At 38.2% G+C, this 15,126-nt stretch overlaps 1 protein-coding gene across 3 annotated transcripts in view; it reads right to left on the minus strand.

Moving 5' to 3' along the window:
- The window catches only part of adgrl3.1 (adhesion G protein-coupled receptor L3.1), a 192,976-nt gene that overhangs the window by 34,518 nt on the left and 143,332 nt on the right, over window positions 1-15,126 (minus strand). For all 3 annotated transcript variants that reach the window (XM_053479673.1, XM_053479672.1, XM_053479671.1), the window contains exons 12-15: window positions 11,033-11,155; window positions 8,991-9,196; window positions 8,732-8,908; window positions 1,429-1,638 (exon numbers count right to left, since the gene is read on the minus strand). In XM_053479673.1, the coding sequence (XP_053335648.1) occupies window positions 1,429-1,638; window positions 8,732-8,908; window positions 8,991-9,196; window positions 11,033-11,155 (716 nt within the window). The remainder of the gene's footprint in view (window positions 1-1,428; window positions 1,639-8,731; window positions 8,909-8,990; window positions 9,197-11,032; window positions 11,156-15,126) is intronic.

Genomic DNA, 15,126 nt, shown 5'->3' on the forward strand with positions numbered 1-15,126 from the left:
CACACAAACAACTGTTAGTGCTCATTAATCTGAAAAGGGTTATAAGGCCATCTCCAAAAAACTGAAATGTAACATTTTACACTGAGAAATAAACACAGGGGTTCTGGAAGAAGGCTGATGGGACCAAAATAAAGATGTTTGGTCGTTATGTACAGTGATATATTTGGCAAAAAACAACCATCGGATGTCACCACAAACACGTCATACCCACTTGTCAAAAAAAAATCTATAAAGGTTTTGTCTGTACATTGATCCAGCCAGGTTTTGTAAAGGTTTGGAAATTTGCCATCATTAAGACAATGCTGAACTCCAGAATATTCTTAAGACAAATGTGAGGAATGTCCAGTAATTTAAGTTAGGCCAAAATTGGGGCCACAAGATAATTATCCCAAGCACATCGGAAAACCGACTGAATGGCTAAAGAAGAGGGAAAAAAACGGACAAGTCAAAGTTCTTGGTGTACAAGGTCGGGTACACCCTGGACGGATGTGAATCCATGGCAGGGCACAAGAGCGCTCACTCATACAGTCAAACAGGCAATTTGGGAATTCCAATTAACATATTCTGCCTGTCTCTGGACTGTGGGAGGAAACTGAAGTACCCGGAGGAAACCCACCAAGCACAGGGAGAACACACAAAGTCCATGCACACAGACCCCAAGGTGCTTAAGGCTACAGCGGTAACTGCTGCTATTGAGATGCTGTGGGAGAATGTTAGGATGTTTGAACACATCAATGAAGCAGTGGTATAATAAGAGTAGGGTAATTGTATTATAAACTACTACTGCTGCTAAAGGTGCCTTTTTGTTGTGCACCTAAGATTATTTGATTGAGGTCACTTGATGCATGGTTATGTTCAATTTTGTTTGTAGTGTTTTATTACTTGCACAGGTCCATCCATCCATCCATCCATCCATCCATCCATCTATCGACCTCTGTAGTCCAACTAGTGACCGTGGAGGCTAATGGTGGCCATTGGATTTACTTCCATTTTTACTATCATGGTGGGACATTTGATCAACATTCACACACTCCAGGCAATTTGGGAACGGCAGTTAATGTAACCTACCTTACATGTCTTTGGATTGTGAGAGGAAACCCACCAAGCACAGGGAGAACATGCAAGGCTTTACCGCACTTGGGAGGTCACTAATTAAAAGTTTGTGTATATTTACATTTAGCAGATTTCCTTATCCAGAGTGATAACATCCACATTTTTATCTTACTATATGTACATCTGAGCAGTTAAGGAGTTAAGGGCCTTACTCAACAGGGACAACTTGGTGGTTGTGGGATTTGAACCTGGGACCTTCCAAACCATAGTCTCAACTAATGCCTTAACCAATGAGCTACCCCTGACCCCATTTTCATTTCATCCATGCATTTGTGTATGTGTGTGTGTATGTGTGTGTGTGTGTGCATGTCTCACAGGCTGGTCCGATCGGTAGATTCCAACGAGGAACAGCATCTCCGCGATGAACAGCGAAATGCACAGGTTCTTGTGGATGGTGTTGCGGTCGCTCTGCAGGCCACGGAAGAAGCAGAAGGTGAAGATGCAGATGAGCAGGCAGACAAGTGAGAGCAGAATCCCCACCCATGTGATCTTATCCAGCAAGGTGGTTTCATTGTGATCTGTCTTCTGTGTCACAGAGAAAGAGAGTGAGAAATAAGAGGGGGAAAAAAGAAGGGAAAAATATGAGTCAAAGGCCGTGGATACAGAAAGAGAGGGGAACGATGGGGAGATGTTGAGAAGAATCCCAAGAGGAGAAAATGCATGGATGAAATGAAATAGAGGGAGGATAGAAGAGAAAAAATGAAATATTTGATTTATGGGAAAGGAAAGGTGGAAGAAAGAGAGAGAGAGAGAGAGAGAGAGAGGAAGACCAGAGAATAGAGATATTTATTGCTCATCACTACATATTGGCTGAACTGTTGATGTTGAAAAAGCTAAACAAAAAAAATTAATCGTGCTTAGCTCAATTTCTCCTACGTGTATAGAATTCACTATTTTTAGTGAAAGGGGCTCTGTTTAAATCACCAAGAAGTGCAGTGAAGGTAAAACATATCGGCTATTTAATTAGATCGGACAATTATATGGCCATAGAAAAGGGGTCCACGTGCTCTCCGCTGCTATTTAGTGAGCAGGCGACGAGGGGAAAAAGCACTCAGCATGCCTTAATGCACTGTCTGAACTATACAGAGCAGAAACAATGCGGTTCATTCGTCAGCGGCCGCATGGCCTTCGAGTGTTCAAATAACAAATCCATTTCATCTGCAGGATTAGAAAACGAGCTGAAGCATAGAAAACACACAGAGTGTGCTCACAAAGGCACACACACACACACGCACACACAGCATTTGATTAATCATTCATCCGTCCATGCAGTGTCCATTAACGCAGCCTGCAGGGTGAGGAAAAGAAGCACTGATTTGCGCGTGCACGCGTGAATGTGTGTGTGTGTGTGTGTGTGTGTTTGAGACATGTGAGTGTGTTTAAGGTCAGCTCTGCCCTCGGTACACAGCATTTACATTTATGTATATAATGACCTTTATGCTTTTTTTTTTGTGCCTTAAAAATTTTGGCACTCACCTCACACTCATAAATGCCATGGCATATTTTAGGCTCATAATATGTGCTCAGATAGTGTGTGTGTGTGTGTGTGTGTGTGTGTGTGTGTGTGTGTGTGTGTGTGTGTGTGTGTGTGTGTGTGTGTGTGTGTGTGTGTGTGAGAAGGAATTTTTTATTGCAGATCTATTTATCAAATTCCCAGCTGACAAATTTTACCCTCAGCACATGAGTGATGACTGTGTGTGTGTGTGTGTGTGTGTGTGTGTGTGTGTGTGTGTGTGTGTGTGTGTGTGTCGCATAACCTCAAAGAGGTAACTAACATTATGAGCTGCTTGTGCTTGATGGCTTCAAGAAATCTCATTCTCTTCCCCCGACTCTCTCTCTCTCTCTCTCGCTCTCTCTCGCTCTCTCTCGCTCTTCTCCCTTCATTTTCGCCATTTGATAATCCTGATTTACTTGTGGTGTGGAGGATTAGACAGAACGTCTCTCGCAGGGAAGGAAGTGGAAAGCTAAATGGAGTCCACCTCCACCTTGTTACATTAAATTATGGATTTTGGTATTTCGAACCTAACGGCTGAACTGAAAGGCAAAGACACACACACACACACACACATGTCCAGTGTTTATAATACGATGTCCCAGATACTTATAGAGGACCTAAGGACATGACTTTATTTAAATTTAACTTTACATTTATTCATACTGCACATTGGGTTATTTTGTGATATATCACTCAGACGGAAAACTTTTGTCTCCACAACATAAAATGTAGCTAAAAATGGTTCTAATTGCTTCTTAATTGTGTATTTATTATTAGGGCAATAAAGCATACTGCTATAGAGATTCAATTCAGTTTTATTTGTATAGCGCTGTATTTTAACAGTTGTCATTGTCGCAAAGCAGCTTTACCCAAAATGGACGTTTGTATGAAATGTGAATGTGTATGAATCCAAATGATAAGATAAAATCAATTCCTTATTAAAAGCCCATAGATGATTATTTTCCTATAACTTCAAATGCAAAACTTTTTTATTAACTGACATACTGTAGATCATTCACATTTTGTTAGAGTAGCTCTATTATAGATAAAGTTCTAATAGAGTTCCTCTATATAAAGGTCCTACTTAACATTGTCTCCACAACAAGTGATGGATCCACTTGGTGTGATGCATCCTTTGGATTTTTAATTTTTCAAGGTGAAAGTTTCTTAAAGAGAATCATTACTGGTGACTGGTCATCACTACGAGCCTAAAAGTAAATTGCAGAATATGGAACGGAAACATTCAATTCCTCAATTGCAGACAAAAAAAAACCCTCCAAAATTCAACCATCACTTTCCTAGGATTCTCAAGGGCCAGTATTGGAACATTATCAGAAAAACGGGTTACCAATCAACAATGCTCGTTTTAGTGAAACGCTTATTGAAGAGCTAAAGCCTAAACTTTGGATTAAACACGGAGGACTGCTACCCAGGAACACTGTGATCTTGCATGACAGTCCTCGTTTTAAGCATCCTCCCTAAAGTGCTGATCTTGCGCTGCCCTCAGGCCTAGGAGTAAGAAGAGTCACATCTGATGAAGAAATGTAAACAGTAGTGCAATCATGGCTCACAGCATACTGTAGCATCAAAATTTTTTTTTGAGGGAATACAACAGTTTGTTGTTAAATGGACAAAGTGTATTAAAAACCACTAAAAGTTTTCTAAAAGTTAATGAAACAGAAGAGTACCGCCAGAGTGCGGATAATTTTTGACTTACCCTTGTATATTGGTATTACTATCTTATATGAGTAGTTAAGGAACTCAAAATATTTACACAGTTATTTCATATGATGATGCTTCCCGCATTGTTATTTATAGGTATGCTGAATCTCTTGAAATGTACGACAATCCTAATTTTTAACTCCATTAGACTGACTGGCCTGATGGCAGGACCAGATGGTGCGCTGCTGCGTCTTAATATATTATTTTTTTTCCTAGTAAGAGACATGCAGAATTCTTAACAAGCGAGAGTCAGTTTGTTAATGCTGCTTTCCCTCAATCAATTAAAATGGCTGTGAGAGTCTAACAAACAACAGATCTGTACTGTGTGAGACTGGAGCTGCAGTAGTTTGTCTTGTTGCATGGTGCACTTTTTTTATTACTGTAAATAAATCCTTTGGGGGGTTTTGTGTATTAAAAAGAACATAAAAATAATTAACAATAATTTAAGGTAACTGAAAATAATGAGCAATTATTACACATACAAGAGGAGCCAGTGAATCTAATCCAATACACTTTTCTTTTAGTGTTGATGCTTTGGAAATGCATCTTGGGTGTTGGGGGGGGGCTGTTGGGGGACGGGGGCTGCTGAAGCTTGGGTTGGAGACTTCTGAAGAAGAGAGGTATTGTTTTTGTTACACTTTTGCTCACCAGTCATTTTTCAACATCACTGATTCATTCTTTAAGTCTGACATTTAAGTCAAATATCTGTACTATTACTGAGTTTCACCACATTTCTCTAAAATGTGACTTTTTATATTCAGACAACTCCAGGACTCGAGATCTAAATCCCTAACAAAGCTAAACGTTAACAGTTGTGACAGCACTGATGAGTCCTAATACCTTTAACTGTAATCTCTCGTCTGCTACTTTATATTATCTGGCAGTACTGTGAAAGCTAGAGATTAACATTAATATTTAAGAGATTAGGAATAAAGTTGTTGTTATTTAGCCTCAGGCACTGTATTTCCACGTTCCTTACTTGCTTGATGAAAGAGACGCGGACTTAACATCACCGACTAAAATCAGTGCAGTATGTAATTTCTACCTTTACTTGTACTTCAGCTTTTACCACCGGATCTATCTTAATAAATAGTTATACTCTTGTTTGAGTTTTGGTGAGCATCTTCTGAAGCTTCTGGACACATCTTCATCCACTCCCCACCAGGCCAGGTGACCCAGATGAGAGCGATCAAACCTCAGCTTGTATACAGATGACTTGCAAACTACTTTTTTACTTAGGTTCTCCCTTTTTGAGGAACAGTAGAGGCTCTTTCTGCTGCACTTGGTATCATGGATGCTCTTTACTATCTCTGCAATTTGATGCCCAAATGCACGGTATGCTCTGGCCAGAGATCATACTTCGTATCTCATTACAAACTCCATTCAGGGAGCACCATCTTGACCAGCCTCCTATACGTGGCAAGATTGCCTTCAATGACCTCATCCAAGCAAACTTGACAAAAAGGGTTGTTAGCCAGCGGGACAACTTGGTTGGTGCATTCAGACATCAGGAGGTCTGATCTTAAGCTGGTGACCGCAATGTGCTACAGGAAATTAAACTGCTCGTCGAGGTCCATCAACCAGTCGTAGGCTTCCTGCAGATGTATGGCAGAATTATTGTTGGGCACTCTCTACTCTGGCTGAGAGGATCGGATGAACATTCATGATTATCCAATCTTTCTCATCTTGTGCCACCTTGATGAAACCACTCCAGAGAAGCAAGTTTTACACATATTACAAGTTGCTGCAATAACTACCAATGAGGTCTTTGATTCTGCTGAGTATGTGGTGTTTGTCGTTGTCCTGTCTGAAGAGATATCAATTAATAGATCTGTGTTTGAGGTCAGCTTGTGGCAAAGCTTTATTTTTTGTATTAATTAGCTTTAGCTTTAAACATGTTTGAACTCCAAACATGTTTTAGCGCTTTAACCTTTTGTCGCTCCTTGCTCACTCCGTAGGCTCCCTACGTAGGCCAGGCTAGCTGGCGGTTTATAGATCTCAGGCTTTCTCTTACCTTCCTCCCTCCTTTAAACCCTTTCCTTTCCCATTTTTCGTAATAAAATTACACTTTTTCCCGTAACACCATGCCTTATGTCCGTGTGTCTGTGGTGCAAAAAAGACGAACTCGTTACACACTTGAAAGAGGCCCCAAAGATTCTGTAATAACCCTCGCTATGATGGACCAAAAAGTATGATACAGACCTTGGCATATGTGTAATCGATTGATGAAAGTGATCTGTGTTTCGACGAGGTGTTTTATAAATATTTCCTCCATATCTCTTGCTTTGAGCTCCTGCACGACAGTGACAGAATATCCTTCCAAATAATACTTCTTTTTAAATTTACTCTAACATTGCTTAAACAAATTTGTGACCCAGTAGGTTTGCACTATGAAGAAACACTGCTCATTACTGTACACCACTATCCTGATGAGAAGTCGAGGGACTGAGTAAAGAGGTAGGGGTTGGGGTATGGCATAGTGGTATGTTATGTTAACGGGGGATGGCTGTCTGACACCTACGTTATCGGTCTGACTTAGGGGAATTCCGGCATGTTCCATACAATAAGCACACTGTATGTTGTTTTGTTAAGATTGCTTCATCCTAGTGAGAGTTATTACAGAACATTCGGGGCCTCTTTTAAGTGAATCACCCTATACCCTGCTTACACTGATCAGACATAACACTTAAAACATTAACATTAAAACCACCTACTGTAGGTTTTGGGCTCTCCTTGTCTCACCAAAACAGCTCTGACCTCCTGTGGTGTTTGCCACCAGGATGTTGGCTGCGGATCCGTTGGGTGGATTGGATTTGTTTCTCTGGCACAGCCAGTGGGTGCTTGATCAGAGTGGGATCTGGGAAGTTTGCGGGCTGGATTGGTGCCCTTTTGCATGGTGGCCTGTTGTGCACTCTGGGACCTTTATATAGTAGCTGGCATTGGCTTTTTTTTGTGCGGTTTGGGGTGCATTGGCTTTTCTGCGTGATCAGACCAAACTGGCTAGTCTTGTGTCCCCACAGGCATGATCCAGTCACCAGTTTACTGGAATATAACTGATTATCAATGTTACTTAGTTCAGTGTATTTTAGTAACACCTTCTCGAGTATAGTGCTAAAATACAGATACCAATAGTTCTGGGTTAAACCAGGTTTTTCTCACCATACTGGTCATCTTGCTCACTTGTATGAGTTGTATCAAAAAAAATGTTGAAGAAGGAGGTTTGCAGCTGGTTGGAAATTGTACTATAAGAAATTCTTCGCATCAAAACTCAACAGGGGAATGATGCAGGACTGAAGGATCTGCTTAAAGTTCTTTAAGCATCTTTCGGGATCAACATCCCCTCTGCAAATCTCTATTGCTTTGGAATTTTGTTCCCCACCCAGATGACTTGTCGGATCTTCCACAGTCATAGCAATAGTGTTGGACCCTTTTTGTAAACCTTGTAAGTGATACCACTTTGCCCTGGAGGAGAGTTTGATTGAGCCTTGCACAAAACCTCAAACTTCTCTCAGCTGAAACTCTACCTCTTTAGAAAGTACATCTGGGATAGGAGGGTCAATCAGCATTCTACATTTTCCCAAGTTCTTTCCATTCTACTTGAAGTAGTATCACAAAGAGGGATGCTATGGATCCTCACCTTACCTTCCTTTGATTGTAAGAGTAAGGTGGCTCAACTCAGTTTCCTCAGTTTCTTCAGCTCTTTCTAAACCAAGGCACACTTTGGTTATTGTCAGGGCTTGCAGATTCTTACCTCACTGTTTTCTCTTCACTTCTCCTCTGTGACTTAATACTGGTGGAATCCATTTGCAACATTCGTAAATTTTAGGCAATTCGGGGTGACTTGGGGCTTGGCTCCCCCTGCAACTTATATTGCTTTTGCTCCCACCAAACATTTTATCTTTGACTAGGGGATCTTTAAACTTTGATTGTTATTTCAGATCTTGTCACATGGGCATCACTTGCTCGGTTCTTTGGTCTGTTACCCTTGGGTCAGTGACTAGTCCCCTTCCCTGTTCTCTTGGGCACTCCTGACAGTATGCACTGTATCTATTAAATTCTTTGTAGTTTGCTGGGTACTCCTGCCATGCAGGAAACATAGAACATGTTGCCAGCTCTGTATCGATTACCACCCAATTTGGTGGAGGCCATAGGTCTCCTCTAAAACAGGATTATCTAACACTTTTAACCTCATTTGGCTTGATCCCATTAGCAAATAAAAAATCCCTTTTGTAAACAAGATTTTTTGTCCAAAAAGCCAAAAAGATTGCTTTTTAGTTATTGGGTTAAGGATTAGGGTTTGGTTTAGGTTTGCCATTTATTAATTAGCTGCATGACTAGATGTATCAGTGGAAAGGCTTGACAAAGTTATTAAGATGCACATGTGTATTTGTGTATGCTCACCTTGACCTCTACATGAGCCATGAGCACGGCAAAGTTGGTCAGATGTGTGCAGGAACAGGAGGTGTGTGTGCTGTTAGTGTCACCAAGCCTGCAGTCCTGCGTAGACCAGTAGCCCGTCATGGTGCGTTTGGAGTAGCTCCAGAATGAGCAGTTTGGGTTGAAGTTTGACTTTGACTTCTATGAAGATAGGACATAATTTGAACTTGATGCTCTGAGATCACAAATAAACAATGTGTGTGTCTTTGTGTGTGTGTGATACCTGCAAGTGGCTGACGACGAAGCGAACAGGTTCAGACAAGTAGATTTTGTTGCTGTCCTTGTTTATGGCTGCGGTTATTACAGGCGAGTTGACGATGAGTGAGTAGTTGGGATAAGCAGCTTCGCTTCCCAGTCGCACACTCGCATTCTCTGTGGACAAATACTGACCCAGATTCCTATATAGAACCAGAGCAATACGGATCTCACCTAAGGAACACACAACAGAAAGACCGTGTTTAATGCCAAGTGTTGGTTTGGTATAATAAGCAAAATCTAGCACACTACAGGGATCGCTGTGTTCTTTCCTCTTTAAAATTATTTAACTTTCTTCGCAAAGCAAATGTTGCAGACGTTGCACCAGTAAACAGGTCTGTGAATTTGTATCAATTAAAAAGAGAATATTTAAAATAATAATTTCATATAAAATATATAATTAATAATTACACATTATGTGATAAATTTGTTTTTCTTTGGATGAACTGAAACAGTGGAGTTAATCAGGAAAAAAAACTGCAGCGAGGCACACAGCTCTAGCCCAAGGGCAGTAGTTGGCACAGTCAATAAACATTAAAGTGATATGTAATTTTGTAGATCACTTTCATGAATTCCTTAGTCAAAGGTCTTAAAGCTGTAAATCTGTTTAATTCATCCATTTCAGAATGGGACTGTTTTCCAGAGGGGGATAAACTGTGGTAGGGAGAAATACATACAGTGGAACCTTGGATTATGAGCATAATTTGTTCCGAAAGTGGCTCGTATTTAAAAAACACTCATAAACCAAATTGAAATTTTCCATAAAAAATATTAGAAACTCAAATTATTTGTTCCACAGCCCCCAAAAATAAAAACACATAAAAATAACTAACACAAAATATAAATTAAAAAAATTAATCTGCACTTTAACTTCTAACTACCTTTAAAAAAGGTGTGTGTGTGTGTGTGTGTGTGTGTGTGTGTGTGTGTGTGTGTGAAGTCAGCTCTCCTCTCTCCCTTCCTCCACTCCTTTTACACATGCGCGCACACAACGGAAACACTTTTGTTGGGGAAAATAAACAAGAAATTTCTCTAATGACACTCTTTCATATACACACTGTATATGAAAGAAAACAGGATGACATCATTGCTTAAATTAGATAAAGTAATCCAGTATACCTAGAAAAAAAAAACACCAAGCACGGGGGAACATGGACCCCAAGGCGAGAATCATGGCTGGACGCTGAAGGTTCATGGCGACAGTGCTAACCACTAAGCCAATCGTGCTGCATATATAAGAACAGCTTTGGGAAACATTCTGAAGTTTGGAATTCATAGGTGCTTCCATGTATAATAATGGGGCAGTGGTACTGTAGATCAGAGGGTTAAGGCACTGAGTTATTGACGGTCCGATCCCCAGCTCCACCAGGTTGTCACTGTTGGGCCTTCGAGCAAGGCCTCTAACCCTATCTGCTCCAGGGGTGCTGGATCATCCATGTGCTAACCCTGTGCTCTGACCCCTGTTGCGCTGGGATATGCGAGGACTTTTTACTGTGCTGTAATATATATGTGACAAATCAATGCTTAACCTAACTTAACTTATGTTTTACACTTGTTGCTGAAAACCATATCAGGTAGTGTCTCATCAAGGAAGGTGTTTGCTTTAGTTTTTGTCCATTGTTCTTTGTTGTAATCATGCATTGGTGCAAAGTGAAGCATTCAGGATTGCCAGGGAAATGTAGAGGCTTTTACAGTGGTCAAACCCAGCATTTAGCCAAACAAAGTGAGAGACATGCAGCAAAAGTGGAGCAAATGAGAGAGCAGGAGAGGGAGAGAGAGAGAGAGAGAGAGAGAGAGAGAGAGAAACTCAATTGCTCAAAAGTTTTTTACATGGATTCTATAACAAAATTTCAAAACACAAAAGACAAAATGTTTTAATGTAATCAATAGACTTCTATTAAAAATTCAGAATTGAAAAAATATATGGCAAAGACAAAATAAGCATGAACCACATGAGAAGTGTAATGGAAATAAAAGAGAAAGACAGGGAGAAGAGAGAAAGTGGAATACCGTTGCGTCCTTGCTGTTTCAGAGTTTTAACTGGAATCTGGATAAAGTTTCCTGAAGCGTCTGACTGGGGGAACCTCAGATCTGTCTGCATCATGTCAGTGCTGAGCCGTGCCACCTCCAGCTCTGCGGGTTACACACACACACGCACACAGGTGAACTACTGCACAAATCTAAGATAATATATGTATTCATCTACAATCAGTTACTTCATCAATAAATACTCTTAGCAACTCTTAACTACTGTAACATTTCTCTAAATTACATAATTTTTTCCTTTTTTTTTAGATTTTGAAACATATTCTTAAATACACTGCCGGGCCAAAAGAAAAAAGCGACCCTCAAGTAAAAGACTTCCATGGAATATACTGGAAATTAATATAGTTCAGCTGCAACATGTTATTTAACCGGAACAGATGCAGTGAGTAGCTTTTCATTTCTTAAACATCAAACAGTAACTTAGTGAAAGTAGGAGCATTCCTACTTATACATTGCAAAAAGTAAACAAGGGTTTGGGGCTAAACAGCTGTGTATCCTTAAGAAAACCACTTATCAATGAGGCCATTCCGAAAAAAGACCTCAATTTGCTGGGGACTAGATTGTGGAGCAATGTGATGAGTCCAGGTTTACCCTCTTCCAGAGTGATGGGTGTGTCAGGATAAGAAAAGCGACATTTTACATTTTACAGACAGAGAGGCAGATGAAGCGATGAACCCATATTGCCTAGTGCCAGGCGAAACATCATTTCCAAACATAGATTAGCCACCACAAAATCCAGACCTTAACCCCATTGAGAATCTTTGGGATTTGGAATTCAAGGTGGGAAATGCTTTCAAGCTTTAAAGTAAATCTTTTTACTATAGGAAATTGGAAACCAGCTAAAAGTGTAAAAAAAGTCGTTGTGCAAATAGACGTTAATTAGCATAAATGCTTAAAATAAAGGTTACCATTTCATTGTTTTGATGTTGTGTTTGGACAGTTAATTCAGCGTAGTCTCAACATTATTTTATCAAAGTACTGTAGTTGTTCCACGTTTAAAAACAACAGCATCAGACAGTGAATGTTGTAACAACTACTGTATATTACCACATATATAGTTATTCAACGTTAGGCAAGATTTGCCAGTATAACATTTAAACAGTTGTAAATGAGTAAAAATGTATTTTAATAAAATCTTATTTAATTGTGATTATAACTGTAATCTTATAAAAGGACGTACTAAGTAAATTTTTACTATAGGTAAGATATTTTTACTTACTTTTACTTAAAATTAGGGCTGTCAATATTAATGCGAAATTTTAACACATTAATATTTTTAAAAGCAAATTAACCATATGACAAAGTTTGACCCTAACGGCTTCCCATAATCACAGCACGGTTTTCCGGCCCTATGTGATAATGGCATGTTTAACACAGATAATAAGATTACTAAGGAAACATCATCCGGTGTGCTGACCACCAAGTTTCATCCTAAAAAGCTTCTAGATGGAAGTTTGAATAAAATCAAAGTTACATGCTCAAGCTACCTTAGAGGGGAACTAGACACTGTTACAAGAATACATGAACTGTATGACACTAAAAAGGCTGTGAAAGTGATGCAGTTGGCAGAAGCTACTTTTACAGCACTTACTTGAGACCACTGGACCTCAGTAAGTAACCATAACTACTTCGGTGTAACAGCACACCTAATCAATGACAAATGGCAAGCGCACTCATTCACTCTGGATGTGTTAAAAACACAAGAAAGACATTTTTCCAAAGCATGTGCTAGCCAATTTCTCAAAGTTGAAAGGGAGATAATGGACATGGTCATGAACCATGGTCACAATATGATTGCCGCTGCAAGGATTCTACTCTTTGAGAGAGTTTAATTTAACATTTGCTAAATGTTAATGTTTAAGATATTATAAAAATGCATAATCTGTTTCTTTTAACCAGTGTCACTGCACATTAACAATAAAAGTAAATGAGATTATTTAAAAACTGTGATTAATCACATGACTAATTAAAAGTATTTTTTTTTGCAGTTGTTAAGTCAACAGAAACCTTTAAACACAAGCCATCACTATAACAACAAAAATTAAGAATAGAAAATGCTAACTGCAAAAAAAGAAAAATATTTTTTTTCTACTGTACATTTTTATTGTGATGCAATATTACATAAAAGGAAGCGATACAGTGGTACCTGGGCATACAAACGCCAGCTAAGTTGAGTCGGATGTGCAAGAAAAAAGAGCCAGTTTCAAGAGGTGTCAAAAGGAATCATAAATTAAAGTAAGTGAACTTTAATGCCTATAAGTTATATATTTTACTTTATTTAGATGGTTTTTTTTATGTTTTTATATGCAAACCCTTACGCAAAGAAAATATATTATTTCTATATAATAACTATTTATCTACTGGTAAATCAAAAAGATTTTATAATGTTAATATTCCTTGTTGCTACACTAACTGATACTAACTAATAATTAAGACAAAAAAAATCTTCATATTAAAAAATATAATCACAATATACAGAAGAATATATTGTATTAATATATTACAAAATACTGATAAATACAATAGGAAATTGTCACTTTTTATATATTGAGAAATATATTAAAATATATTTAAATGTATATCTTAATGTGCGTAATTTTATATCCAACAATATACTTTTTAATACATTGAATTTGATTTGATTGAATTTATCTATTTCTTTCCATATTTTTTACAATATGCTTATTAATTGATAAGTTAATAAGTTAATGTAGTTCGAACAAAATTAATTGTTTGATAAATCTTAAACATGCATAAAGTTTCAATAGAACAAATATAAGTGTAAGTATAATGTTTTTTGCCTTTATTGCAGTATGTATATATATATATATATATATATATATATATATATATATATATATATATATAGTATTATTTAATAGTATTATTTATAGTATTATTTAATATATTGCATTATACTTTACAATATATTGCCATATTTTTTTTTAAGGGAAATAATGATTATAATTAGGTAAATTGGTAATATTAGTAGTATTTCTGTGTGGCTGGAACGGATAATCTGAATTTACATTATGGGAAAATGTGTTTTGCAATACAAATTTTCGCTTAAGAACTCGCCCCAGGATCACATTAAATTAGTATGCTTTTGGAAATATTCACAGCTGAAAACATAAAATATTAAGGCACAGAACGTAATACATAGATACCTCGCAGAAATATGGGTTTGAGTTCAGGGTCAGAATCATTGTGAAACTGAGACACACAACTCCACCCGAACTGCATGCGGAACTTTCATGTTTCAGTATACGTCTATAGCTAAGTCTGGTGTCTGAGGTGCGCAGTTTCTTGGTATTCATAAAAAAAACACAACTCTGAATACGATTTGTGTACAGTAAGTGGATTACCTGCGGATGCAGGCCTAATCTGTGGATGATGTACACAAAAATAGAAGTGAATCAAGTTTAGATTTCCTTAATACAGCCACAGTATCCGTGTAAAATTCTGACTTGATTCTCTGACAGAAAATAGAATTTACAGTAATATTGCATTTTTTTTTATTGATTTAATAGAGGAAGCTTAAAAAGCAGTGAGAAGGTTTATAAAGAGGAAAGGAGCTCATTATAATAAACTGATCAGCAGAGATTAGCTTTCGGGTAAGATTTGGAAATAAAGATCAAAAAGCAAGACACACACACACACACACACACACACAAACAAACACAGAGTGATTTATCATTTGCTTATGTGCACTGTTGTCACATTTTCGGTTTATATTTTGGTCCTTGGTTTGAATTTTAGGACAGTATTGATTTCCAGCAAGATAAGGCGAAACACACACACACACACACACACACACACACACACACATCTTTCTGCATACTCTTACATTTTAAGTATCAGTCGCTGATTTGATTATGCTTATTTGAGCAATTCTTGACTGCTGGAGCAGTAATACTACTAATAATGAAAGAAGAAATAATGACACACACACACACACACACACACACACACATACACACACAGAGATTCCAAACACCTCTAGGTCTTTATTGCAGATAGAATCTTTTCAAAGCGCAAACACACACACACACACACAC

This window comes from Clarias gariepinus, chromosome 20 (genome assembly GCF_024256425.1).
Source record: "Clarias gariepinus isolate MV-2021 ecotype Netherlands chromosome 20, CGAR_prim_01v2, whole genome shotgun sequence".
In the NCBI taxonomy this organism is placed as follows: domain Eukaryota; kingdom Metazoa; phylum Chordata; class Actinopteri; order Siluriformes; family Clariidae; genus Clarias; species Clarias gariepinus.